The sequence below is a fragment of the Bacillus rossius genome, chromosome 1 (genome assembly GCF_032445375.1).
Source record: "Bacillus rossius redtenbacheri isolate Brsri chromosome 1, Brsri_v3, whole genome shotgun sequence".
In the NCBI taxonomy this organism is placed as follows: Eukaryota; Metazoa; Arthropoda; class Insecta; order Phasmatodea; family Bacillidae; genus Bacillus; species Bacillus rossius.
This window is the reverse complement of record NC_086330.1, coordinates 123,204,073-123,231,826: the sequence shown is the minus strand read 5'-3', so window position 1 is coordinate 123,231,826 and position 27,754 is coordinate 123,204,073. Positions and strand designations below refer to the sequence as shown.

General features: G+C 37.6%; 1 protein-coding gene across 3 annotated transcripts in view; it reads left to right on the top strand.

Annotated features, from left to right (window-relative positions):
- Positions 1–27,754, top strand: part of LOC134544482 (serine-protein kinase ATM) — a 207,318-nt gene that overhangs the window by 64,844 nt on the left and 114,720 nt on the right. For all 3 annotated transcript variants that reach the window (XM_063388481.1, XM_063388480.1, XM_063388482.1), the window contains exons 18-26: positions 3,359–3,456; positions 5,129–5,273; positions 8,915–9,066; positions 12,967–13,188; positions 14,776–14,932; positions 17,671–17,795; positions 19,136–19,291; positions 22,773–23,087; positions 25,749–26,414. In XM_063388481.1, the coding sequence (XP_063244551.1) occupies positions 3,359–3,456; positions 5,129–5,273; positions 8,915–9,066; positions 12,967–13,188; positions 14,776–14,932; positions 17,671–17,795; positions 19,136–19,291; positions 22,773–23,087; positions 25,749–26,414 (2,036 nt within the window). The remainder of the gene's footprint in view (positions 1–3,358; positions 3,457–5,128; positions 5,274–8,914; positions 9,067–12,966; positions 13,189–14,775; positions 14,933–17,670; positions 17,796–19,135; positions 19,292–22,772; positions 23,088–25,748; positions 26,415–27,754) is intronic.

Here is a 27,754-nt window from a genome sequence, read left to right as displayed (position 1 = left end):
TTAATGTGTTGAGTTAATAACCCACCCATACTAAAACTATATTTCTCATTGTTCTATCATTGTTCTCAGAGGAATTATAGTCAGACTAGAATATTTTATTAATTTTGTTCCTTTCTATTATATTGCTGCACTGATTACATTTTCATTGTTGGTTTTACAGCTCTGCAGTAGCTTCTAAGTAGAAATAGTGGTTGAAAACTATCTTCTGTGAATTAATCTTCCTTGGCTGTGTAGCGTGATGAATTTGGAACATTCTTCAACAGTGTCAGTGAGGCAAGACAATATCTGTGTGAGGAGCATTCTCGAACCCTTCAAGATCCTGCACAGGGACGCAGACGAGTGATCTGCTTCCGTGATGTGTAGATGTTTGTAAGGCAGTCCTGGCAAATAGTGATCATATTTGTATCATCATAAAATTAGGGAGTATGACGATCCTATCAGAACTTGTGCGCTGGTCGTCTACCGCCTAAACGTCGAGGCAGGGCCAGAAATGATGCAGTGGCTGCCCGGTCCCTCCGTCGGCTCGTAGGTCTTCGTCGACGAGTTAGTGCCTTCGTAGAGTTTGCAGCTGCCTGGAAGAGTCAGTCTTTCGATTCACAGTTCCTTAGAAGCGCCTGTATGCCGAAGCGACGCATCCAGGGGTACAGAGAGATTTGCACCTCTTTTCTCCAAGTTTGAGCTTCCTAGACAACTAATGGTAAAATGATCTGTTGCAACTCGTGTGTGTGTGTGTGTGTGTGTGTGTTAATGGCTGGTCTATGAGAACTCTTAGCATTCCAATTTTTTTCTGAATCCTCCCCAACTGATATCAGTACTCTCGCGCCAGGGTTCTTCATCAAATGGTTAAGTTCACTAATTCATAAACTCTTAGTATTTAGCTCACTATTACATATTTTTTGTAATCAGTTTTGATCAAGATTTAAAATTAAATTAAATTTTAATTTCAGTATGCGTTTAATAAGCTATAGATTTTAAAGTACTTAAGATTATTATTTTCATATCAGTAGGAATAATACTAAGTGTTCATGGTGCTATTAACTTATAAATATTAACAGCCATCGAATGCATCTTGCTAAATACAGTATTAAATCTAATTTTTATCTAGTTCCAAGGTGCCCAAAAATTTATTCCCTTTACCATTTTTGGTCATTTCTCACACATCAGCAGTATAATTATAATGCCATTCTTACAGATCTGGTGCCCAGATGTGTGACCGAGTCAAGTCATTTTCACATTTGGTAACCCCAAATAAGAATAAAAAATTTTTTTCCCCTTGGTTTGATTTATACATTTTTTCTGTATTTATATAAAGTTTGGTTTATTTATTGCATCCAGTAATTTTTTTTTTTGTTCTGTACAAGTGTGCACAAAGATATTGGAAATTTGTATCAGGTGTAACTTAAATGCAATGTAGAACTGATACCAGATGAAATAAATCAAATAATTAATATAGAAATATATTTACTGATAAATTTTAATGTTATTTGACAGTATAAATGTTCTTTGTAATTGAAATAGAAACAAATGTTTTTCTATATTTTATATACAAATAAAAATAATACATTCACAAATATTATATTATAGTAATTAAAAAAAAATTAGAATTGTCAAAGTATCCTAAAATAATATATATATAATATATTATATTCACAAATATTATATTTTAGTAATTAAAAAAAAATTAGAATTGTCAAAGTATCCTAAAATCTTATATACAGGGTGAGCACAAAAGAAGTATACAAAATAAAAAATTCATAAAATCTAAACGGTACAACATACGAGCTTCAAACCTTATATAGTTCATAGAGAATCTCTGGAAGTTTTTTTTGACGTATAGACGCACTTCATTTTTTGCAGACTGCCGCCGCCAGACAGTACTAGCTTAGAAAATGGCTCCTACACCGCAACAGAAGAGCTGGTGTGTCCTGCAGTTAGCAAAAACGGGGTGTGTAACCGCTGTGCAACGAGCGTTTCGCACACACTTTCGTCAAGAACCACCCACCAGAGTATCCATATCAACCTGGTACAAAAACTTTGAAGAGAACGGCTGCATTTGCAAAGGCCAGAGTCCTGGTCGCCCTCCTGCGCCAGAGCAAGCTGTGTATCGAGCTGCATTCCTCCGAAGCCCACAAAAATAAACACGTCGCGCAAGTCGTGAGCTGCAGATCCCACAAACAACAATTTCCAAATTCTTTCGTAAACGCTTGCACATGAAACCTTACAGATTGTAGATGGTTCAGGCACTCACTCCCACCGATTATGCAGCACGATCGGAATTCTGCATCGAAATGTTGGCAAGAATGGAGAATGACGAAAACCTATCAAAGAGGTTAATTTTTAGCGATGAAGCAACATTTCACACAAACGGTAGAGTTAATCGTCACAATGTTCGTGTTTGGGGAACACAACACCCCCATGAAACCATCGCACATGAACGAGATTCGCCAAAGGTCAATGTCTTCTGCGCAGTGTCGAGGGAGAAGATTTACGGCCCCTTCTTTTTCTTGGAGAAGACTGTCACAGGCACTACGTACCTCGACATGCTTTCTTTGTGGTTGCTGCCTCAATTGCAAGACGACTCCGACAACTTTATCTTTCAACAAGATGGCGAACCTCCACACTTCCACCTGGCTGTACGGGAACACCTCGACACACATCTGCCTGGGCGATGGCTTGGTCGAGCAGGTGCTGGTGATGACGTGTGGTGCAGGTGGCCACCACGATCACCAGACCTAACCCCTTGTGGGGTTACATCAAAGACATGGTGTTTGTCCCGCCCCTACCACAATCCTTGCCACAGCTAAGACAGCGAATTGCAGTTGCGGTAGAGTCCATCACTACCGATATGTTGTGCAGGGTGTGGGATAAGTTCGAATATCGTCTCGATGTTTGCCATGTGACAAGAGGAGCACACATCGAATCCCTTTAATTTGTTAAAAAAAACTCCCAGAGATTCTCTATGAACTATATAAGGTTCGAAGCCTGTATGTTGTACCGTTTAGATTTTATGAATTTTTGATTTTGTATACTTCTTTTGTGCTCACCCTGTATATATATATATATATATATATATATATATATATATATATATATATATATATATATATATATATATATATATAAATTATTTGCAATAATCATGAACATATGATTTTAAACTGCACTTATTATTGCAGTACAGGTGTACATATTGTGGATAAGTTGCATATTATTTTAAGTATTATTAATTACCATGTACTGTAAATCAATTTGAGAAGTATTGAGCACAAATGAATTTGTGATGACTGGATCTTGCTATTTGACCAGAACGTTCCTAGGCTCTCATAACTTAAAACTTTTATCTCTAAATTTGTTGCAGGTTCTTTGGTTGATGATCAAAAAAGATATATGAGTCAGATATTGGATTTAATGGCGTCTAGAGAGTTCAATTACAAAGAAGAATGTGACTTTACGATGGTATGTGTTTCTTCTATGCCCTGGTGATACATTTTGTGAAACAGGATTAGGACAGAACATTGGGTCAAACCTCATATTTTTCAACACATCACTACTTTAAAGCCATTAAATACTTTAAACCTATTAAATACTTTAAACCTAATATTTTTCACTAATAGGACTGTGTAGAATATATTTTAATTATTTTTTATTATGGTTTACTGTTGTTATTTTAAGTACAGTAACATATTTTAATTTTTAATTAGTACATGTACTGTCCTCTTGGGTAATTAAAGTGAAAGTTTTTTATTTTGGAACTTTTGGGACCAACCACTATGTCAGATTATGTGATTTAACCAGATTATCGAATGTCAGTATAGTTTTAGTAGGAATGCAAAAGAAAAATTAATACGCAGTACAGTGGTATTTAAAACAAGTTGTATTAATCTGCTGTGTAGAAGAATAAATACAGATGAGCATTATCACGAAAATGTACCCATGAGATGTGAAGTGTAACCCACTAGAAAACAGGTAATAATACTTTAAAATACTGTAGTAGTTTATGGTATTTAAGACAGCTTGGCTTATAACATGGGGTTAGTGAAGATCGTAAAGTTTAAACCTCCATGAAAGACGTGATACCCTTGGGCATTAAAGTAGCACAACCTTGCTTAGCCACATGCTATTTGGATGGCATTTTATTGTGATATTAAGTGCATTAGTAGACAAGCAATAAACAAAAGAATGCTTCTGTTTTGCTCACACTCGGAAGAGAATCCAGGACTTGACAGCCGTGATGGTTGGAGAGGGCGCTCTAGCAGAGAAATGAAGGGAAGGATATATCAGGGCTGGAACTTTTAGACCAGCAGTTTTACAAACTTATAGAGGAAGATCAGTTTTAACTACCTTGCTCTTAAATTATACAGCATCTAAAAAGAGACCACATTGCAATTAAGCATACATATAAAGTTCAGCAACACATGGTGGTTGTAAGTGTGGATTGATGGTAAAAAAAGACTCAAGATAGTTAATTATTTTTTAAAATATCTCCATTCCGCCTTCCAGACAGTGACATTACAGTGACAGTAACATGAAACAGTGACTAAGTTTCTTTACGTAAAACGACATGTCATACAAGACAAGTAGATGCTTTAGCTCTTGAATCTACGATATTCACATAGAGTGAATCAGAATTTGACTATGAACTTTGGCTGTAGGTTCATTACAAACAGATAAGTCAAAAACATTTAAACGACTTATGGACAAAATAGCTTCCCAAAGCTAGTGCATATACATATTTTTAGTTTGAGCTTAACATTTTTTTAAATGCAAATAATAGAAGTTTTTAAGATGGAATACAGTGTCTCTGAATAATGTTTAATTGAACAAATTTCTACTACCACCGCAAAACATTTCGCTGTTGTAAAATGATTTGTTTAAAATAATTGGGGGCTAATAAAACATCAGAAAAAGTGTGGAAAAGAAAGGCATTACCTCCTATTATTTCAATGAAATCATTTTTCATGACAGTGACAAGTTAGGCAGGAAATTTTCATAAGTGGGTTTTTTTTTGTAAGAGGGTTTCACTGTATTTTTTCATAAAAAAAAACCTGCAGTGGAAGTGTGGTACGGTGAAGACTTGTGTTTACTGGCGCGCGTGGCCTTGGGCTGACGTGTGGACGTGCGTGTCCAGGCCGAGGAGATGCTGAACAGCGTGGTGCAGCTGGAGACGATCGGTAGGGACGTGGTGCAGCAAGTGCTGAAGGTACTGCAAGCCATGTGCGTGGCCAGGTACCAGGAGTGCCACGTGGCCAGCTCCTTGTTGACCATCGTCACAGGTACATGCTGCCGTCAGTCTGGCTGTGGGACTGTATACTAATTATAGTTTTAAACAAACGAGTGTTTTTGAGTGTTTAGTAATATTTTTGTGTAGTTATACCCTTTTTTTTTTTTTTTTTTTTTTTAACTAACCTGTAATGGTTTATACACTTCTACTGTTGTTAATGTTTGATTAGACATGTCTCCAATAAAATAATAATCTAATCTATTTATTAATTTTGAAAATATTAAAAATAATGTTGCTTTTTTGTGTAACTTATGTAATATTTTTTGGTCTCAGTGCCCATTATTTATATAATAATGTATTTTGTGACATTGGTACTAAGTCCATATCAGGAGCTGGGAAGAGAAAGGGCGAATATGAAAAATTGTAGTTTGGGAAATCTAGTTTAAAGTTAGGAAACCCTCTCAGGATAGAAAGGGCGAATATGACAAGTAGCAATGTACAGATTACAAACATTGTAATTACTGGAACCTGCAAAAGAATCCCAATTGCAAACCTGACCTTTCCTGCCAAGTATAATCATACCACCACTTGTGTGCCCCTTCCACTCAGGAGAAGCTGTTAATCTTCCTTTAGGAGGAAGTGCTCCTGTTGAGCATGTTTCAGGAGCTGCTTCTCCTTGGTCTGCTTATTCTGTGCGGACTGATAATTTGGCTGGAAATGGTGTTATATCTAGTGGTGGTATTACTGGTCTTTATCAGAGTGGCTCTGGTGAGCCTCGTATAACTTTGGATCCTAAAGGAGGATTAGTTGCTGATTTGAGTAGTGCTACTGCTATTACTATTAATAAGCTTCGTGAGGCTTTTCAGGTTCAGAGACTTTATAAGAGAGATGCTAGAGGTGGTACTAGGTATACTGAGATTTTTCGTTCTCATTTTGGTGTTGTTTCTCCTGATTCGAGATTGCAGCGTCCTGAGTATCTTGGAGGATTTTCTTCGCCTGTGAATATTACTCCTATAGCTCAGACTTCTCATACGAGTGCAAAATTTAATTTTGTTGTTTCATCACATAACTTTTAAGAAATACAATATATGAGTGTGTCGTACTATAGTGGAGACATATTTGTATACAAGTAATAAGAGTTAAATGTTGCATCTCATGTCTGTTTGGCTTCACCTTAAACAATCACTCTACGATGTTTAGTCGGGAAGATGCCATTTACTAACATTGTTTGTTGTTGTGCCTATTCTGAAAATTAGAAGATAAAAGATATAAGGAATAATACACAAACATGGTACATCAAACATCTATACAGAACAGGATGACTGTACTCATCTAGTCTGCTTTAGTCGAAGTCGACAATATCATCAGCTGCATCCTTGGACACTGCAACATCGCTCATACCACCATCTCGTATCGCTTGTTCCAAAGCCAATTTGTATGGCAGTGGTACAAAAGGTAACAGTTCCTTTAGGTCCCGTTGTTTTGCTTCTGTGAGTTGGAGAGGTCCATGGTATTTTGGTGGAAGAATAATTGAGCTGAGGTTGAAGAGATCTTCATTGTATCTGGTGCTCTTTCCTTTTTGTAGCTTGACTATTGCTGGAACAGACGTTAGGTGGAATGGGTGTATTTCAAAACCTGCCATGAAGTCCTTTGAAAATGCAAATATTTTCCCATCCTTGAATTTTGAACGCAGTAACTGGTTCTTTGTTATCTTATCAAGAAGTACACTAAAATCCTTTTTCTATATCCCTAGTTACAGAAACTACTAGAAACTTGTCTTTTTTGTCTGGTATTTTCAATGACATGTATGTAATGGTCTTTTGAAAACACCTCACAGGTCATGATTTTAAGCTTTATGTGTTCAAAGTCCCTGTCACAACCCATTATTGAATGTCCTGACATCAAAAAAACATGGCGAATACTTTCAAATCGGCCAGTATGAATGAGACGTAACATTATTCAAATTCTTATTTTGCCCTGGGCAATTATCACTAAAAATAATGAGCGATTTGACATTTTCATAGACAAAAGTTTCGACGTAGTGACTTATGAAACTGGCTACCTCACAAGATCCACACTTGCCTACAGTTTTGTCCCAAATGTACATAGTGGATGCTCCGGTTTTGATGTTGTGAACTCCAAAGTTATAGGTCCACATTTTTCACTTGTAATATTGAACATAACATTGCATGTCAGTCGAGGAGTTGGTAAAACTTGTAGATCGACAGCAATGGCAGCAAAACTGGTATCCTTATTTCCTTCATAGTTCTTCATCATGTCTTGGGCGACTTGCTGTTTTTTCAGATGAATCTTCAATTCCAGTTCCATAGGTGAAAGCCTTACCGAGTCGGTATCAGTTTTCTTCAGTTCATTAATTCCCAATTTCAGCCGTGAGCATGTATTGCATTCATCAACTTACGGAGGCGCAATATCAATATTATATTGATTAACAATTACTGTACTCTATGGTAGTAGTCCTTCGTAACTGGAACATAATCAGAACACTTCAGTAAGCCATTCTTTATAAGCATGAATGACCCTTTGATCGATGAACTTGGATGCATATACTTTCTGAATGGGTTTTTTGCCCTGCTATAGTGGCTGGACACTGTAGCTAGAGACTCTATGTGCTGCTTAACTAATGCTTTCCTCTCGACAGTAACCTTGTTTCCCGGAGATTTCTTTCCCCTATGGTCTGTTGCAACAGTCGCCGTTGAACTCTGCTTTCCTAAAACCACCCGCACTCACTTTTTTGTGATACCATGTATGCTATAAAACCCTTGACGACAAACAAGTCTTCTTTGTCCGTCGACAATGACAGAATATTGAATGGTTCGAAGTTTCCTACTTGGCCTATGTGCACCATTGTAACTTTACAATCATCCAAAATAAGAAGCTTTGATAAACGCAAGTTCTGTAAATCATAGTCTCCAATATCCCAAAAATTGCAGAAAATGTTCTGTACATTATCCATCCCCATTTCTTCAAAGTATTTATGCCTACACTTACAGGGTTCTCCAACTGCTTGAGCAGGTACCACACACTTAATTTTTCTTGAAACATAGGACTTACCAGAATTACGCTATTCCTTATGGTCGTTAACAATCCACTTTTCAGTTTGTTGTTGTCTCTTTCTTGATGTGCTTTCACCTTCCATTGTCTATTCTTTTTCTTGCAACACATTCACAACACAAACGACCACTACAGTAGACACAAAACGTCCTGCACACTGTGACGTACCAACTCTAACTGAGTTGGACAGGACGAAGCTCGGTCACAGCCATGTTACAATGGAAAGGATGACCGGCCGCCGAGGAGAAAGGGTGAACCTACGCTTGTAATGCCACCCCAGAGCACAGATACGCTCCATAATCTATATTCACCCTTGCTCTCCCGGCCAGATCTCACTTCCTTGACTAGTTTTTCTGGGCACCTTCACGTTTAAATGGGACTGCCATAATACCAAGGACGAATATCGGTCTAAACGTTTTATCATCATGTTCTCCAGACTTGAATTATTAGGACGACCACTAAAAAAAAAATTGATTTTTCACATTTGCTCTTTCTTTCTCAAGTTCCTGATATGTATTTTTTTTTTCAACATTTCAACTTCAGAATTTCAAAACAATTATTTACCAGGATCATTAACTCAGTGGTCAGCTTAATTGTCTGATTAAATTTTTTTTCCCGCAGGTTTAGTGCGACATGTTTCTAGATGTGGTTCTGATGCATCTAAGAAAAATACTGTTATTATAATGGAAGGTTTTCGTTCTGTGATGAAGAAGAAAAAGTATGGGATACTTGCCTATTCAAAGTTTCTTATGTGCATAGCTGAGTTTCTTAAGGTAATGTGATAATTTGTAAAATCTTTAGAGAATATCTTAAAATTGTTGTTTGGGAATTATTTCAGCTGGAATATTGTACTTGGTGACACTTAAGTTTTTGAACCCAAGTTAACTGCTTAAGTTTTAGTCTCTTTATAATTACCTGAATAACCTTTCATGCCACTGGAGTTTGAGTTTTCCAATTAATGTTGTTTGTTTAAATTTTATGTTGAACTGTTGCACAACTGTGAACAATTATACTTGCTATTAGTAGGCTTTCAACTACATGTCAATTAACTTGATATTCATTTTGACTAATGCTGGGGACTATCACCTATTCATACCTCCTTTTCATAAAATGTGGTTAGTCTAGCAGTCATAGCTTCTGATTACCCTTCTAGCTAGTGATTTGGATCATGTTGCACTGTTTATAGCTCACTGATTGATCAGTCTAGAAGGCAAGTCTTTCCAAAGTCTTTTGTATTCCTGCATCATTTCACCTTCCATTCTTTTACAGCCCTATCCCTCTTTCCTTCCCACTTTTATCCTGTTTTGTGCTAATGGTGAAGATTGAAAACCTATAATGTCCAAGTATAGCATTTTAAAAGGTTAAACATTAATGAAGTTCAAATGGCGACTTCTATAAAGTGGTGTCTTGATTAACTGATCTTTTATTAATCTAGGTTCTGTATTATCCGAGCCTACCTTAACCACCATTACTAGCAAAGATAGTTGAAACATTTGGTTGAGGACCTAGAAAGTTATCTAACAGTTGTTGAAAGCCTAAGGAAAATTTACCTCAGATATTCCATTTACTGGTTGTGCAAATCATGGAGTGACATGAAAGAATCTACACTGAAGAAAGATGGAAAACCGTCACCTTGAAAAGTGATACTACTGGATCAGTGGAAAACCAAGATGATTTTTTATTATATCCTCGTTATCTGATATTACGCTTATCTGAAGTTGCCGTGGTTTATGTTAACTATGTTAATTGAGACACTACTGTGTATGACTATCCTTTCCAAGAGTTAATTTTGTAACTGTGCCCACTTAAGTCAGAATTCGGCATGTGTATAGGCAAAGGATTTTTTTTACATATTTGCGTTACTTGTAACATCCTATGGATAGAGACAAGATTTTATAGTTTTATTTTTATGCCATTTTGTTTTTAGAACAGGTGTTGTTTTTATTTTTTATGAATTCTGTTTATTCGTAAAGATAGAACAAATTTCAACAAATACAACACTTAACTTGTTCAATGATTCTTACTTCACCAAAATAGTGTCATATTGACTGATAACACGAAGCACTTTTACAATGTAATAATTTGTAATAAGCATGTCAAACTACTGGGAACAAAACAAATAAATCAGCAAGTGTATTGTTACGATTTCTAATGTGGGGAGAAATGGGTTCGTAAGGGATATCTGAATTAAGTTTTATTACAGTTTTATTAATTAGTAATATTTACATTAATAATAATTAATTGTATTTGAAAGTGTCCAATCACAAATAACTGGCACTTAAAAATGTTTATTCTCAAGTCACTCAATGTCTGTCAAGTTCTGCAGATCACACGCCTCACTGGAGCCAGGCTCAACAGTGGTTCGCCCCATACATCGCGCCTGTCCACACATACAGTCTCGCGCCACTCGGTCACACTCTCACGATCCAGCTGAACTCCGCGTCATACCACTATGGGGAGGGGGGGTGGGGTGTCCTTCAACCTCTTACTTCGATGTCGCACCTTCACTCTCAGAACTCCGGAACTGTCGCGGGACTTATTCAAAACTTGCTCAGAACTCCTGCGGAGGCTGGCATTGCTACTTAGTACCTGAGGCACCCTTCTCAAACCCACAAGAGCGGCTGTGACGAGTCGCGCATCCTGGGCTGACTTGATGCCCAAAACATCAAGAAAGGTGGCGCCCATTCAGGCCACTCCGCGTGGCCGTCCGCAGAATTCACAAGGCCATTCAGCGATAGATAAAAAGCACCAAGGAAATACGATGCGCGGGGAGCAGTAAGGGGATGGTGGTAGTGGTGGGGGAAGGGGGGGTAGCGAAAACCCTTGTCATCCGGCCAGGCATGCGCAGCATGCCTTACGTCAGTGGACGGCACGTGACACGGTGCGTGACGCCAGTGGAGGTGCAGGGCCTCCAGCCAGCTTCAAACCTGGTGTATATCGCGGTCCTGTCTGCATTCATAACAATATGTTAGTTTGAAAAATGTACCAATTTCGTAATATAAAAATTAGTTATTAATAACAGTTGCAATATTTAAAAAAAGCATTTACATTTTGGTACTAACTCCATGCTAAATAATTTACATTTAATGTATTGTTACGAATGTGAGAAGAACCGCGGCGTGCGCAGGTTTGGAGCTGATTGGCAGCCCCGCATGGCCACTGACGTCACGTGGATGCCGCAACATGATACGCGCGCCTGGTGGATTACAAGTGTCGTTGCTTACCCCCTCCTCCCCTCCACTCCCTGCATGATGCTCTGTCTCGGCACTGACAACCTGACACCTGGCAGCTGTGGGAATTTCGCCTGCGGTCGCGCGAGCTCCCGACACCTTTATCGATAAATCTGACGTTGGGTCGGCGCGGAAAGACGTGACTGGCCCCAGCCGTGCTCGCGACTTCTAGAAGTGGCCCCTGGGCCTATATAAGCCCGGGACGCCGGCCTCGAGTTGAGTTGAGTTCCGGTGCGATAGTCTGGACGAGAGTGCCGCGGGTGTGGCGAGAGTCCCGAGCGAAGTGTCGAGTGGACCCTCGGCAAAGGGAAGTGTGACGGCGGCGGCGGAGTGCGGCGACGGAGGTCCACGAGGGGTGCTGCGGCGAGAGTTGCGCCAGAGGTTCGGCCCAGCGAGGTGTGTGGTGTGTGAAAACCAAGTGACTGGTGAATAAACATTTTTAAGTGTAATTGATTATTAGGCATTTTAGAAGATTATTTGTTAGTGATGTAAATATTGGCAATCAATAAAACTGTGTAGTAAAATCTTTAATTGGGCTATATATTTACGAACCCAGTAGTTTTACCACTGCGATTATTATTTAATTTTTAATAAATCGTAACAGTATTAAAGGTTACGTTTCTATAAAGTGAGGTGTGTTTCGATTAAATATGATGATTAAATACAGGATTTTTTTGTAGCATTTTGGTGCTTTATGGTGTATTAACTAGCATTTTGGTTTGTATGGTGTGTTGACATGCTTTTCGGTGTTACTTCGGCTTTATCGCAATTAACCATATAATGTTGTCCCTACTCATGGAACATGTTGGCTTAGAAACAAGACACTGGACTTGCATTGCAGAGAATCTGGGTTTGGATTCTGTTCTTATTTAAAAAAAATACTAATGTCAGCAATGTAAAAGTGAGTTGATAAAAGAGGTAAGGTAATGAAAAAAGGCAGATTTTTTTAATCCATTTGGTGTATACATTTTAGCACAGATATCATGATGATAAATTTTGTGTTTTGAGTTAGCCTTTGTAAATTTTTGATTAAATTCATGATTTTAAGTTGCTTTTCAGTGCTATATGGTGTATTAACTTGTATTTTGATGTTTAGTGGTAAAATAATATTCTTATCTGTGTTATTTTGGTTTTATCGCAATTCACCATAAAATATTTTCCCTAACAATAGACCATGACCTATTACTTCTCCATTTTATTTGAACTGCAGTGTCGAGTGTATTTGTCTCTAATAACTCTGCTGTCGGAAAGACGGTAATCTTAATATAAAAAAAGCCCCTTGTGACACCCGCTTGAATGTACTTCCGTGCAAAATATATGACGAGGTTTAACATTCTGGCATTTAGGACTCGTGGTGTCTAGCTTGTGTCGTGTTGTTTCAGGCGGTTGTTGTTTTTGAGAGATGCAGGAAAGTATTTGTGTCTATATGTTTCTTGCCTGTAGATTGATCCTCTTGGAACCTGGTCTAAATGGAATGGGAGCAACAAAACACTCGGAGAAGATATTCTGGTTCACATGACCAGCCCGTTTCATGAGATCAGAATGGAATGTGCTCATCACGTGAAGCTAATGTTTGCCAGTACTCTTGATGAAAGAGCTTTGCAAAGGCAGAATCAGTTATTTGATGATGTCTGTTCTGAGGTCATGGAATCATTTGTGGTAGATGTATGTATCGATGTGCATATTCAGTAGAACTCCTAGATTTACATTTTAACCAGCCATTTTCTGCATTGCTGTAACTTTCTAGGAACAAGCATAGTTTGTGTGATCATGAAAACTGAAAAACTGAAGGAAAAAATATAATAATATTGTGAAGCTATATACCTTTCTAATGATAAGAAAATATAGTCATTTAGGTTATTAGCTAATCAGTTTTAATTAAAAATTTATTTTTAATAATTGATTTAAAATTCTATGTTCCATTTTTTTAATAAAGATATAACTTTTTGTTATATGGGTATGTGAATTTGATAGAAATTTTCTTTTACTTAAATCTTTTAACAGTGTTCCTCTGATTAAGTTAAGATCTGTTTTAATATTTGTTCACAAACTTGTTGAATTTAAGGGTCTAGAAATTGACGAATTTAATAAGTATGTTTCCTATATCTTTTAGAGAAACAAGCTTTAAAGCATCTTCATGTGTTGTACATTGGGTGCTTAAGCAAAACAGGGCTCTCAAGGATGTATATAGAGGCTAGGTGCTTAAAATTTTCAGGTACTTAATTGAGGGTGGGTGTGAAACTAATTGATGAACTTTTATTGACTTGCAAGAATTTTGTTGGTACCTAGCAGTCAGTTCTAATTTAATCTTTGTGACACACACTGGCAAGTTCTTGGTGATAGGGGGTGCATCTGTTACTGATGTAAACACATTTTATGAGTCATGGGTTGTTTTATAAATGGTTGAATAATAATTTTAGTCTTTCTCTTACAGTTTCATTTTTTAACTGATGTAACCCTTTTGAACTCCTAGGTAAAGCCAGGTACACCATTTTAATTGTTCTTTTCCAATTCTTTATTACCTAGTCTGACTCTCCAATGTCTTGAGTTATATTTCATAGAACGATGTCACATGATTTAAGGGATTGGAAAACCATGCTCGACCTAAGATAGGAACAGGCCAATGGCCAATCTGCTCAAAATAGTAGTTCATTGGGTTAACACATTTTGAATGTTTTTTTTTTTTAAATATTAAATTTTATTTCATTTTTTTTTGTATTCCAAAATAAAATGGAACTCCTCAAAACTTTCCAAAGAATTTTTATTGTCATTTAATTTTCATGAAAGTTATTTGCTGTTTTTTGTTCATTTCATTAAAGGATAGCAGTGTTTGCACAACCATATTTTTATAAATCCAGTAGCAAGTAATCCATTTCCAAGTTTAACCAATAATATGCTTCAAAAATATCTATTGACTAATCTTTTCACACAATTTTCAACAAATATCTACCAATTCATAGTTCCACAGTGGTGAACTTTTAATCTACAGTGAAGGCAATCAGGCCTGTATCCAATTAATGTGCTTGTGGCTCCATAACGTTCTCTTTACATAATTTATTTCAGGATTTTAAAAAAGGACATTCAAAAGTGTTTGTCTATGCTCAGAGAGAAGCTTAATCATTTATAGTTTTTCACCCCTTGTTTCATAGTTAATTTTTGCATTATTTTTTGAAGTTCTAAGTGAGAATCTCTCCATTTGATATATTTGTACCATTTTATAGATTTTTACTTTTGTTATAAATATACTTTCAGGATAATTTGTCGCCGAGTGAAATGGCAGAAGAAGGGGTGAATCGCACTGCCAGCGCCTTACACACGGTTGCTTCTTTGATAGTCGCAAGCCCAGCCATTCATCGCAAAGCTCTGTATTTCTTCGTGGAACTCATTCACAAGAAGAAAATTAACCTTGGTAATGTTCAGTAAATATTTCCAGTATTCCTGAGTATTAATCATAAAGTCAAAGCCTGGAGTTTTTTTTACCTTGAAATAAATTAATGAGATTCAGTGATGAACTTGTAAAAAGCGCAACTCATAAATTTGCGCAAAATTACTACCCGCTCTAAAAAGTCTTCATGGGCACAGCAAGGTAAGAGGTGAATACCGTTACCGGTACTCAACACGGCCTCTCTCATTCCTCCAGTGCCAGCCAGTTTTTTTCATCACTCCCACCCTCTTTTCCTATAGGATTTGTTTTCCTTCATATGTCTTCTTGAACCTGGAACTGCCTGTTCACACCAGCTTCAGCAGTTACACTGAACTGAACTACTAAACTTTTCCCAGCTGCAGATTTCGAAGCCAAATGACCCCATGACATAATTACATTGTTCCGAATGGTTTGGTGGGGGGGGGGTTAGGTTTTGTAAGACAAAGAGTCCCTTCTTTATTTAATAGATACTAACATCTCTTTGCTTTTATTAAATAACTATCTAATGCCTGGCATGTGTTGCAATGCCTCATTAATTGTTTTTTGTATTTTGTTTGAAGTAGGTACACATATACAAAGCATCTCTTCTGTCCCCCTCTCTAATCCTATATATCTTTATATCTCTATCTAAATATATGTATATATAGATCTACCTATCTCTGGCTCTATATCTATCTACATACAATATCTATACTTAATATTATAAAGCTGAAGAGTTTGTTTGTTTGAACGCGCTAATCTCAGGAACCACTGGTCCGATTTGAAAAATTCTTTCAGTGTTGGATAGTACATTTATCGAGGAAGGCTATATTATATTAGGCTATATTATATTATCAATAACATTAGGGATCCTTACTAAAAGTCCAATTTAGAATCAAATGCGTTGGAGGGGCTTAGATACAACATGCAGTACACGTACGAAGTGTGTGTTGACGATGCCGCAGGCGCTAGAAGTTAACGACTACGTATTTCATTTTTAGTGCAGTCCTCATCACCGTTGAAATTTTGCGGGTACTTTAAATATCAAAAATTGCCCTTTTTTTCAAGTATATATATTTTACAGACTTGAAACTTCACAGTAATGTTCCTTATGTTACGCAGGATGACATTTTCTGAAAATTAGATCCCATGGGTGGTTAAAACCAGGCAACAGCGGGTACTTTGTCTGCATGAGAACAGGATTTTGCATTGTTCATGCCTTCTGCGTCTCCATGGCAACGGGCATCGCGCGGCAGTGGCGTACCCACAAGGAGGGGCATGTATAATTAGCGGCGCAAGAGTGATCTGCCTGTAGACTGCCGTAGCGAAGTACAGGTACATCAGTTGTACGTTGCGTGCATGAGTCAGGATACCATCGGTGCTATTCATTTTCTCTCCGGTACATTATACAGCATTGTAATAAATTTTCACTGAATTTTTTTTTTTATTTGCCATTACTGTAAATGGGAGATGTGGCTTAATTTTTTTCCATTAGTATAGCCGTGCGAAGCCGGGTCGGGCAGCTAGTATCTACATATCTCTACCTATCTCTATCTCTCATTATCTCTCTACAAATCTCTCTTTATATATATCTTCCCCTCAATATATATATATCTCCTCTATTTACCTATATCTATATACATCTATATCTCTCCTCTATATACCTATATCACACGTAGATGGTAAGTAACCTTCCTCTTATTTCAAAGTTCGTGTGTGCAAAATTTCATAGAGATCGGTTGAAAGTTTTGTTAACAATGAAATGGTGAAATATCCCCAATAATAATTAAATTCTGTTTTAAAGATTGGCTTTATCGATATCTCACGTAGACAGTGATCTTCCTTTTCTCATGTTTCAAAGGTCAAGTTTGCAAAGTTTCATCACAATTGGATGAGTGGTTGAGGAATTCATAGGGACAAACAAACATACATTTTTATTTTTTTATACATACAGAAGATTATTACCATTAAATTCTCTGAAAATATTTTGTTGGTACTAGAATATGAATGGGATTAATCTATTTTTATTTTATTTAATATGATATACAAAGTCACACTGTCCTTGGTTTGAAATGCATGATTTTTTAACTAAATAAATTTATTTTTTACTCAAGAATATTTTTCAATTTTACCCAAGAATTTTTGTCCGTCATCCAAGTATTTTCGAGACTTGCTTTCTTGGTCTCTAGTGATAATTATTGAGAGCATAAGTAGTGCTCAGCTGTGTGTTTTTGACATGTGTACTCGTGAGTGATTTTCTTTAAATGACAAAATGTGAGTTTTAGTTCTATCATCTACTTTTTGCAGATTCTATCACACTTACTGTATTGCTAATGTTGAATACTATCTGTATATATTATGTCTATATACATCTACCTAATCAAATTTGTTGAAGTTTTAATTTTTGTTTAAAAACTTGTTTAAGAATAAAAATTTTGTTGCCATTACACCTTCCAACATGATATATTTGTTCCCATAGTATTATATCTGTACTGGCACCTCATTTCCTGTCATTTCTGTGCTAACTTGTCTAAGTTAGCTTCAAGAGATAATGTTGAGAAAGATGATTCTTTGTTATGTTTCAATTGAGTGTTTTTTATTTATGTAATTTTCTTTTAGGGTTTTTTAATTAAGTCTTTTGTTTCGGAATGCAAAGCACCTTATAAGTAAATAAAATTTATTATATTGCGAAATTAAAAAAAAATTAATTTTTAACTGTTTTGTTGTGATCTGGTTTCTTTCAGTTCTTGCAGCCAAAGTCTTGCGGCTTATAGGTGGTTACTTCAAACTGAAAGATGCGACTGAGCTGCTGAAGCTTCAGCTGAAATATTGCCTTCATCATTGGTTGAAAGGAGGGTTTCAGTTGAAGGTGTGTGGACGTGCTTTCAATAGATTGTGTTTTTTTTTTTTTTTTGCTTTGTGTTGAACCAATTATTTTAGTTAACAAATGAAACATTAAGTTTTGATGTAGTGTAAATAATTAGGTAGAGAAATGATTTCACAGGGCTAAAGGAGTAAGCAAATAGATAAGTCTAAGCTGTGGTGTTTTGTCTGCACCCATTTAAGGGAGGGGCATACAATTTGTATGTAGCTTTTACTAGTTTAGTTAATAGCATGTTTGTCTACTTTATTATGCATAAAAATTTTTTAACATTTAAGACTTTAAGTAGATAAATTGCTTTATACGATTTTCTTGCACTGGTTTGATGTGGAATTATCAAATTTACCCGAAAATAATACAATGATTTTCTTGTATTGGTTTGATGTGGAATTAGCGCATTTACCCATAAATAATGCACTAATTTTAACCAAAACTGCCGAAACTAGAAGTGGGCGCACCATAACTGCAATGCATCACTTGAGCCACTTCAGACCACTGTTAATTACTGCCTCTTGAACCTCCGCATAGTTGAGAAACTAAACTATCTGCATGTAAACTGTGTCTTATAGTTCACTCTGAACCTTTGAAGAGGGAAAGAGGATGTCAGCAGGCATGGCAGATGAGACAGGATAACACTTTGGAATACCGTTAAGGGGAGGGGGAGGGAATTCAAATGGATTTGTCACTGGGTTCCCTCGACTTCTTCTGCTTCTCTTCACTGTGGCTACTAGTCCCTCCTCTCTTTCACCTTCACAGACATTCTTTGGGCAATGGCTTTTGAACTACAGCCACAAAACTAATTTTTTTTCTAATTGCTGCGTGCTGTTTTAAAAAAGACCATATATTAAACCACTCTACTATCAAAACTTGGCACCAGAAAAGCTCTAGTAGGTAAATCTGGTATTAATTTACTAATTTCAATATTTTTTTTTATATTCTATGTGTTTAATTGTAATTTCCACTCAATAAATAATTTTTCATAAACTAATAATCAAAAAGTTTGGGGTCGCATTGCATTCAGAGTGGCATTATTTTCAGGTAAATACTGTTATGTGAATTTCAAATTTCAATTGGGAAAGGGGGAAGGCACACACTCCCTGTGAACCCCTTTCTCATCAAGGCATTTGCAGATTTGCGTTTGTTGACTTGCAGCTTGATGTCGCAAAACAGGAGTATAATAAAATTGTCAAAATACAGTTTACACATAGAAATGAAGAACTGTCTGAATTAAGTGAAGTTAGACAACAAGAACCTTAGAAGCACAAATTGGAGGACTATTGTGTTGAGCGACGTATGATAATGTATTAATAACTTTCTTTCATTTCCAGGATTTCCCGTACAAGTTAATTGGCTACAATTTGTTGCTTCATTTCTATAACAATCATAAGAATGTTCTTGTGCCATCTGTACTTAAACATGAAGATGATACAGCACTAAATGAAATGGCACAGAGAATGGGTTGCACTGTTTCACATCTAGTAATGGTAAGACAGAGTATTATTTGAATTTTCACCTTTTTTGTATACTACTGATTATAATTTGTGTGTGTGATATTAAGGCCATGTTTTTGTGTGGCCAAACTAAATGATGTTTTTGAACTAAAGTTGACAAAACATAAAAATACTTTTTCTGTATCATAATTGCCTAATGCATAAACATAAGATAAAACTATTATTTCCACTATGTTCAATATGACAAAAATTTAAACTTTTATAAAAAACACTTTAACATCAAAGATCTTTTTTGGGAAAAAGAAAAGAGATGCAACTGAATTGTTCAATAATTACAAAGGTGGTTCTTCAAAAATATTAGAGATTATTTTTAGTGGTGCACCGATATGACTTTACCAAGTACCGATTCGATTACCGATTATGAGAGCAATAATCGGCAGATACCGATTCAGTTACCGATTATAATGAACAAACTTTTTTAAGTGTAATAATACACACAAAAATTTTTATTCCTATGTGAATTTAATAACAAGATTAGGTAAAATTGAGAATACAGTTATAGTAACAGTATAAAAATATATAAAGTACACTATTAAGTCATTGCAAAGTGTAAATTAAATTAACTTCTATTCATATTTGTTATTGTTATTGTAAACAACTTGAACTACAGTCTAATAATTGTATTTTACAATGGGTAAGTTTTTGTTTTGGAAAACTAGCATTATTATCGACTATCACATAAGGGGTCGTCCATTAATCACGTGATGTTTTTTTAGCAAATTTTTAACCCCCCCTACCCCCTAGTGATTGTGGTGAGGTTTTAGACTAACCCCCCCACCAAATCACGTGTATTTTTTTCGGTACAAAATATTTTTAAAAATTTCAGAATATTATCTTTAGATATAAGTATAATCTAAATTTAATTCTGGAAAATTAAGCACAGCATGTATATTCGGCGCCAAAATCACAGTCTTGCTGGCGACTGGCAAGCCGAGCCAGGCGGGGATATTGTTGCCTGGCTACGGCGAGTCAAGGTCACGCGTCGCTTTTCCGTTTAGTAGAAATCGCGTGAAAAAAATTAATACACGTGATATCTCTCTACACCCCTCCTCACCCCTTGTGATATTTCGTGATTTTTCCGAACACTCCCCCCCCCCCCTCCCCCTCCTTTCGAGCCTCTAGTGATTAATGGACGATCCCTAAGGTTCATATCTTCACTAATCATTTCAGCTATAAACTGTGTCAAGTTCTAAAGCTCTTGGGTCATTCATATCATACAGTATTTTCTTTTCCATGATGTCTCTTATTTTTGTTTGAGCCAATTTCATTACTTTTCTTGGAACCCCATCTGTATCACAATCATCTGTGGTTACATTAGCACACTTCTCCACTAATTTATCAGGATGCATTTTCTTGATGTGGTTCCATAGGTTAGTAGTAGTGTATCCCTGCAGATTGGTCAGTCCACCGCGAGAAATTACTGTTTAACAATGTAAACATGTTGCTTTATTTTGTTCACTTGAGTTTATAGAAAAATGTTTCCACACTTGACTTTTTTTCTCCCTACTCGCCATCTCACTATAATTATATAAAAATGACACAAAACCAATTCTAGCACATGTGATTTTATTTATGTTGACTGAATATATAAAATTATAAATACTTTTTCACTTTTCACGTCACACACAAATAACACAACTGATAATGTTGCCAAAGACGCCCATAAGTTGGTAAAACGCAGTGATAAACTCTAGAAGGTATCGGGACCACGATTATGAACCGCTACTACAACTCGAAAAGATTGATTGTCATAGAATCCACTATAATTGCTTGTGGTAGAGGTGGGTTGTTACAGCAATTTTCGGTATCTGTTCCAACCAGTTACTGATACAGTAATGTACTGGTTACAAGTAGCTGATACTTCTATATCAGCTACAGCAGTAGAGGTCCCAGGAAGCAACAAGGTATCAGCATTATCGTTACAGGTTACACATCCTCCGTGCCGTCATTACCAGCGTAAAACGGTAGCAGTTTTCTCTTTCCACCTTCGTAAAAAGGTATCAGTTTTCTCATTCTACATTCTTCGTAGTCATAAAGAGGTATCAGATTTCTTATTCTACATTCTTCGTAGTCGAAAAAAGGTATCGGTGTTCTCTTTCCACGTCTTTCGTAATCGGAGTCTTCAATCTTTGCAAAGAGCACGCACTGTGCACTGAGCGTACTTTGATGAGAAGCCTAAGATGTACATCAAGCTCTGTCCCTGCCCGAACACGCCCGAATATTCACCTTCGGCCAACTTCGGGATTTGTTTTATTTTTGTGCAGGAAAAATGAATTCAAATATTAAAAGTGGTCGGTTAAAACATTAAAACACTTTAGAACACTATGGACGGTTAGTTAGGTTAGTATAGCTACATTAAAATAAACAGAGAAATATAAATATATATAAATAAACCCGAGGTTGGCCGAAGGTGAATATTCGGGCGTGTTCGGGCAGGGACAGAACTTGATGTACATCTTAGGCTTCCCCCTCCTCTACATTCTTTCCCTTCTTTATCCCTTATTCGTTGTGCCGCTCCCTCCCCTTTCACAAGCTCTGCCCAAGTGACCGTCATCTGCGATCGGGTTCTGCGCACATTGGCCATGGTGTTGTTCCAGGTGAATTCTAAACTGATACTAAAGTACTTGATACTTGAATAGTGTACTTGTTTGCAGTACTTGATACAGGTGTGTATCAGTTACAAAGTTGCAGATTGATACTCTGCAACCCACCTCTAGCTTGTGGTATTTAGATTGCGTGCCATCTATTTTACGTGTCTGGCTATAGGTAATGTACAAGGCCACTAAACAAGAGACAGAACAAAAGATGAAATGTAAACAAACGTGTAGGAAAAATGTATTTTTTATTGTTAAGAGGCAATGAGAATTATTAAACTTAACCAAATATCTATAATCATGATCTGACGGAGTTAGATTAATTTTGTAATACAACCTGGTAAATACCAACCATGTAAATACAAAATCCCACATCTTACTTGCTGTACACTTTAGCTTCACAACCCAACATCTGTAGTCAATTTGAGTTAATGAGGTTTTTTTCACCAGCTGACACTTTTGTAATCAACATTGTTTATGTTTGTATGTAACTACATTACTGGTTTAAACAGCTTTTGTAACTATGTATTATTAAAGTGCTTCTTTATTTCAGTCATCATGTATATTAATTTTGGTAATTATGTTATGCCAATTCTTAACAGAATATAGTTAAATAGAATGCCTAACCCAGCTTATGCACAATAAATAAGTAAGTACAGAAATTGATATTATGTGTAGTATATCTTCAGAATTTGTGATTTAGCATATTTGGAAAGTATTTTTGTAATAAGTTTTTTTATCCTATGCCATTAACAGAAGGCAAGGTCCATGAATGTGTGGTACTGTTCGGTCCATGAATGTGTGGTACTGTTCAAGTGACGTGCGATGCAAGGTGTAGTGACGGAGTGCGGGAACTGCAGGAATGCTTCCCCGAGACGATGGCGGGCCTGCTGCCGTGCCTGGCCGTGACGAGTGGCGGCGACCACTGCGGCATCACGGAGACGGAGCTAGGCATCGCACAGCGCCTGCACGCCCACCTCAAGAGGACTCTGGGCCAGGAGGCGATGGACGACCTGATCCGGTCGCGCTTCAGCGAGGTGATGGTGGCCGTGATGGGAGTGCTGCACGACCCGGGGCACTTTGCGGAGCTGTGCGGTTTCCACGCGGTTCTCCCGGAGCCGTGCCCGCCCGTGTTCAGCGCCAGGGTGGTGCTCAAGGTTCCGCAGCATCTTCAGGTACGCCTCTCTCGACACGTGACACCTGTGCGCATTCAGTCAACTTGCATTCTGTAAACAAGAAAATTCTACATATTAGAATTATCATGATTCAATTTCAGTTCCAACTTGGTGTCCTTGCATGATATTTGAAATCCTTTGAAAATTACATCAGTTAATGAGCAAGAAAAAAAATTGATAACCAAAGAATTTTTTTGTTAAAACCGTTTAGTTTGGTATTGCATACAAAATTTGACGAAAATAGCATCCTTAATCCTATGTCGTGATTAAAAATTTCCCCCTCACCAATACCTAAACTGCAGAGTAAATGCTGAAAATTTACAACATAGTGGGATAATGTTGATGGGCTAATTCTGGAAATATTTATTCGTATATTAAATTCTTATTACCTAATACCTATTATTTTTTAATATTATTGTAACAGCCCTTTAATCTGTTGTACTGGATAAGCAACTGTGTTGGATTATCGAATGTCAATATAATGTTATTTATTGGAACTATATGAAAAAAAAAAAATTGGTTGTCTGTAAAGTCGGTTTACGGACGATAGTTTAACGTGACGTCATAACAAAACATTGATGAAATGATTGCATACTTTTATGAATAAAATTGAATCATTTTTATTGAATTATCACTATTTTGTATGTATACAAAGAAGGAGTGAAATGAAATCTACATTTTAATTGATAAATTTACTTTTACTCATTAATTCAAATATGTTTATTACTTTAACGAAGAGATTATTTTAACTATAACTTTTATACATGTTTGCTATTAAACTTCTTCCAATCTGTGTTATTCTGTTAAGGATAGGACGATGATAGGAAAAGTAGGAAACGAATGGGAGTGTTTCAAGTCTAATGTGCCTCGAAAAAGTCAAATTGATGGTTGTTCCAATCGAGTGGAAGAGAGATAGATGCGGCGCAAGCGTACAATGAGCGTAACAGGACACAGCGTAATGGGACAATGTGCATAACAGGACACTTTTTCGTGCGTGCAGCCGGCGTTCATCGATTTATTAGACGTCACGTCCAAAGTCAACGCTCTACAAACACAAATGATTCCTCAGGGAAATGTGCAGAACTTTTCATTTTTTTTTATGCTGAATTTTCTGATATATGAATAATAAAACTTGGCACAGAAAATTAAATATCTTACTTGCAGTAATAAAATGTAAAATGTATCTTTCATAGTTATTTACATGAGCCAGAACTATGAGGAGCCCAAGTGACTGAAGTAAGATGCAATTAACTTATTGTGTATCATGTACATCATCCCTATCCAGTAATTCAAGCACTGAGTCTACCGGTCAAGCATGGCAACTACACTGACCATGCAAAAGGTCATGGCAAAGAGTGCGTACAGTGTCCCGAACAAGGTATGTACGCAGGGGAGACATGGAGGGAATATATATCCCCCCCCCCCCTTCTTCACAAATCCTCAAAACATTATTCCTCCAGACAAATGGAGAGAATTTGGAAGCAAACAGTGAGAAAAGTGGTTCTATTTCCCCCCCTCCCCCCAAATGATATTCTATGTATGCTTTACGCCAAGACTACCAGTGGAGTCGGAGCTCGTCTGGCAGCACGCGTGTGGGGCATCGATGGTCGTACTGAACCTAAATGACGCCCTGGTAATGATCTAGACTCCGCGTACGAATCACACCCGGAGATGTCAGTGGGGTCTCCATGCCCTTGTCCTCATTGTCCAGGACCTCATCGTTAATCCAGGAGGCATGTCAATCATATTTTACCCACATTTAAACACACATTAGAAGAATGCAGCCTATTTTGGCAAGAAACTGCCTGGTTGATTAATGTGTAAAACTGGCTGGAATCCCTGCAGGTACAATCTTTAATTTTATAGTAAATTAATTGGTAAACATCTCCTCTGATTATGACTCCATAGTAAAATAAATAGAAATACTAGAAATAAAAACCATTCATTCAAGCATGTAGGTATTAATCAAATTCATAAAATGGGTTTAGCACATGTTTGAAATGAGTAATTTAAAGTTATAGTACTACCTCTTCTACAATTATAACTTCCGGGTCAGATACTTGTTATTGGCAATACTGCCATCTTTTGAGAGCACTGAAAACCTCATAACACCACCTCCTTGTTTATGACTCCCTGGTAGAATGGAAATAAAATCGCTGGATTAGTTGCTGGGTTTTTGAACTAGTGATGCCATCTATTGCGGCGCAAGCGTACAATGAGCGTAACGAGACACATAGTAGCGGGACAATGTGCGTAATGGGACACTTTTTCGTGCGTGCAACCGGCGTTCATCTATTTATTAGACATTGTCACGTCAAAAATGAATTTACTTACAGTAAAACAATATTCAAAACAAGCTGCTGTATGGATGTAGATTGTATATACACAGATTTAATATTTATAAAAAAATGATATGAAACCTGCTAGAATACAGGAACCCACCAAGAAAATCTCAACGTGACTCAGTTGGCGCTGTATTAAAGAATATGCCGAATTAAAAAGTGCAGACAATATTTTCTTATTTTGACGAATCTCGATGTTTGCACGTCCTGCAGGTTTTTTTTTTGTAGCAGGAACTTGCCTACCTGTTGAAGTATTGTTTCGTCACCAAATGCCGATGGTGGATGTTCGTCTTGACAGCTGTAGTGGTTCTCCCCACAGGAGGGTTGCCCCCAGCCGGACGTGCCGCTCCTCCTGATGATCTCACGGGTGGTGCCGGACCAGCTGCACAGGATCCTGCTGAGCCTGGTGTCGGCCGTGCACCAAGCGCCCACTCAAGAGGACAGGTTGCTGGCGTTCCACCGCTACGCCACGTTCGTGGACGCTGCGTCGCTGCAGCTCGCGCAGCCGCTCGGCCTGGACGGCATGACCGCGTTTGTCACGAGAGACGTGTGCTACACGCTGATGCACCTCGTTGCGATCGGCGACGGCGAGGTCACCTCGGTGGCGCGGGCGGCCTGCCACTTCTTCCTCAGGTTCTGTAGGAAGTGCTTGCCGGCCCGTGGCAAGGACCTGTCCGAGTGCTTGGGTGCAGTCGCGGGCCACTTGGTGCCGCTCGCCGGGCCGCAGCTCTCTCCCCTGAGGACGGACGCATTGGCCGCACTTCGCTGCCTCGTGGTGGACAACGAAGCCTGCATGGCGGATGCCGTAGCTCGACTCGATCCCTTCCCCGAAGAGCCGGAGTTCGAGGCCTTGAGGGCTGTGTACCAGAGACTCAAGTACAAGACTGCCCCGTTCTCCCTGAGGGACGAGATAGAACACTTTTTGAATGCAGGACGTGGTGACTTGACAGGAAGAGTAGAAGGTCTCAGGCACCTGAAGAAACAGGTGTGTAACTACCATCTTTATTCTTAGTGTGTGTATAGAGCAAGGTGGTACAGCAATTAATTACTGGTCGTACATTCTGGAGGACTCAGGTTCATATCCTGATTTTAGTTTTCTAAGTTTTCACAAAATCACTCCTGGCAATAAATTCTGGCATGGTTCCTTGCAGTAGATCAGGGCCAATCCCTTCCACAGTGCCCCTGACTAATCTCGTGAATGAGATGTTGATCTCGATAGGAACTGAAATATTTTAGAATTATAGAATTTTTAGCTAAAATTATGTGGGAATTAAAACTGAAGTTAATTTTTTCATCTTTTCTATGTTCAACTCCTACCAATACTTAAACATGCTGTTATAACCGTCTATATGCTTTGACTCTTTTCTCTCTGCCCAACTCCAAACAAGAACTTGATGTGTGCGGCCATGCCAGCTGCTTTTTTTCAGATATTGAGAAAATTTGAAAGATTTGGTTTCGCTTGTTTTTACACAGCATGTCGTTAAATCAGAACTTTGATGATAAACCACATCCTGTGCTGTATGGAGAAATAAGATTTTTTTTTCCCATTCGACCACAGAGTGGTTAGGTTAAGGCTACCGTGAGAAGGAGGCCCATACATATATCATTAAGCACTTCCCTCAAGAAATTACCCTCATTATTGCCCTTCACCCGTTTTATCCTTGATGCATTATTGAGATATTCACCACTGCTCTTAGCTCTGTGCCAGCCATTAAATACAGTTACCTGGCAACTCACGCCTGTGGGTTAACCTACCGAGCTACCAGTTGGAGGAGTTGCTCCTGGACTCAGCTACCGAGTTTCTTCATAGACTGATTGAACGAATGAATTGAGTTTGCTTAATAGAATGATTGAAAAAAATGAATTGGGGCTTAATGTCTTGCTGACACTGGGATTGTTACAGACAATGAAAAATAATGTGATGAGAATGGATCATTGATGGAATGAATGGATGTAGGGAAAAGAAGCATCCCTAGAAACCCGTCAGGTTCATGGCAATGTCTGCCAAGTTTCCCACTCTCAAGAAATCCAGGTTGAGTCCACTAGGAATCAAATCTGAATCACCTTGATGGTATTCAAGTGAGCTGACCACTCCTTTACCTCAAAGGTAAAATGGAGTGGTGTTGAGAATTGTCCCGTGATTAGAGAAAAGATTTTTTGATTTTATTTTCAGGTCTATTTTGTGTTGAAAACAGGGAATTACGGGTTACTGTGCTATTGTTTTTATTATATAAATATTGTTTATTTTTAAAGATATTGTTTTATTTAATGAATATTACCATAGCATGTTTGTTGATGCATATTTCATAATTTTGACTGTGATAA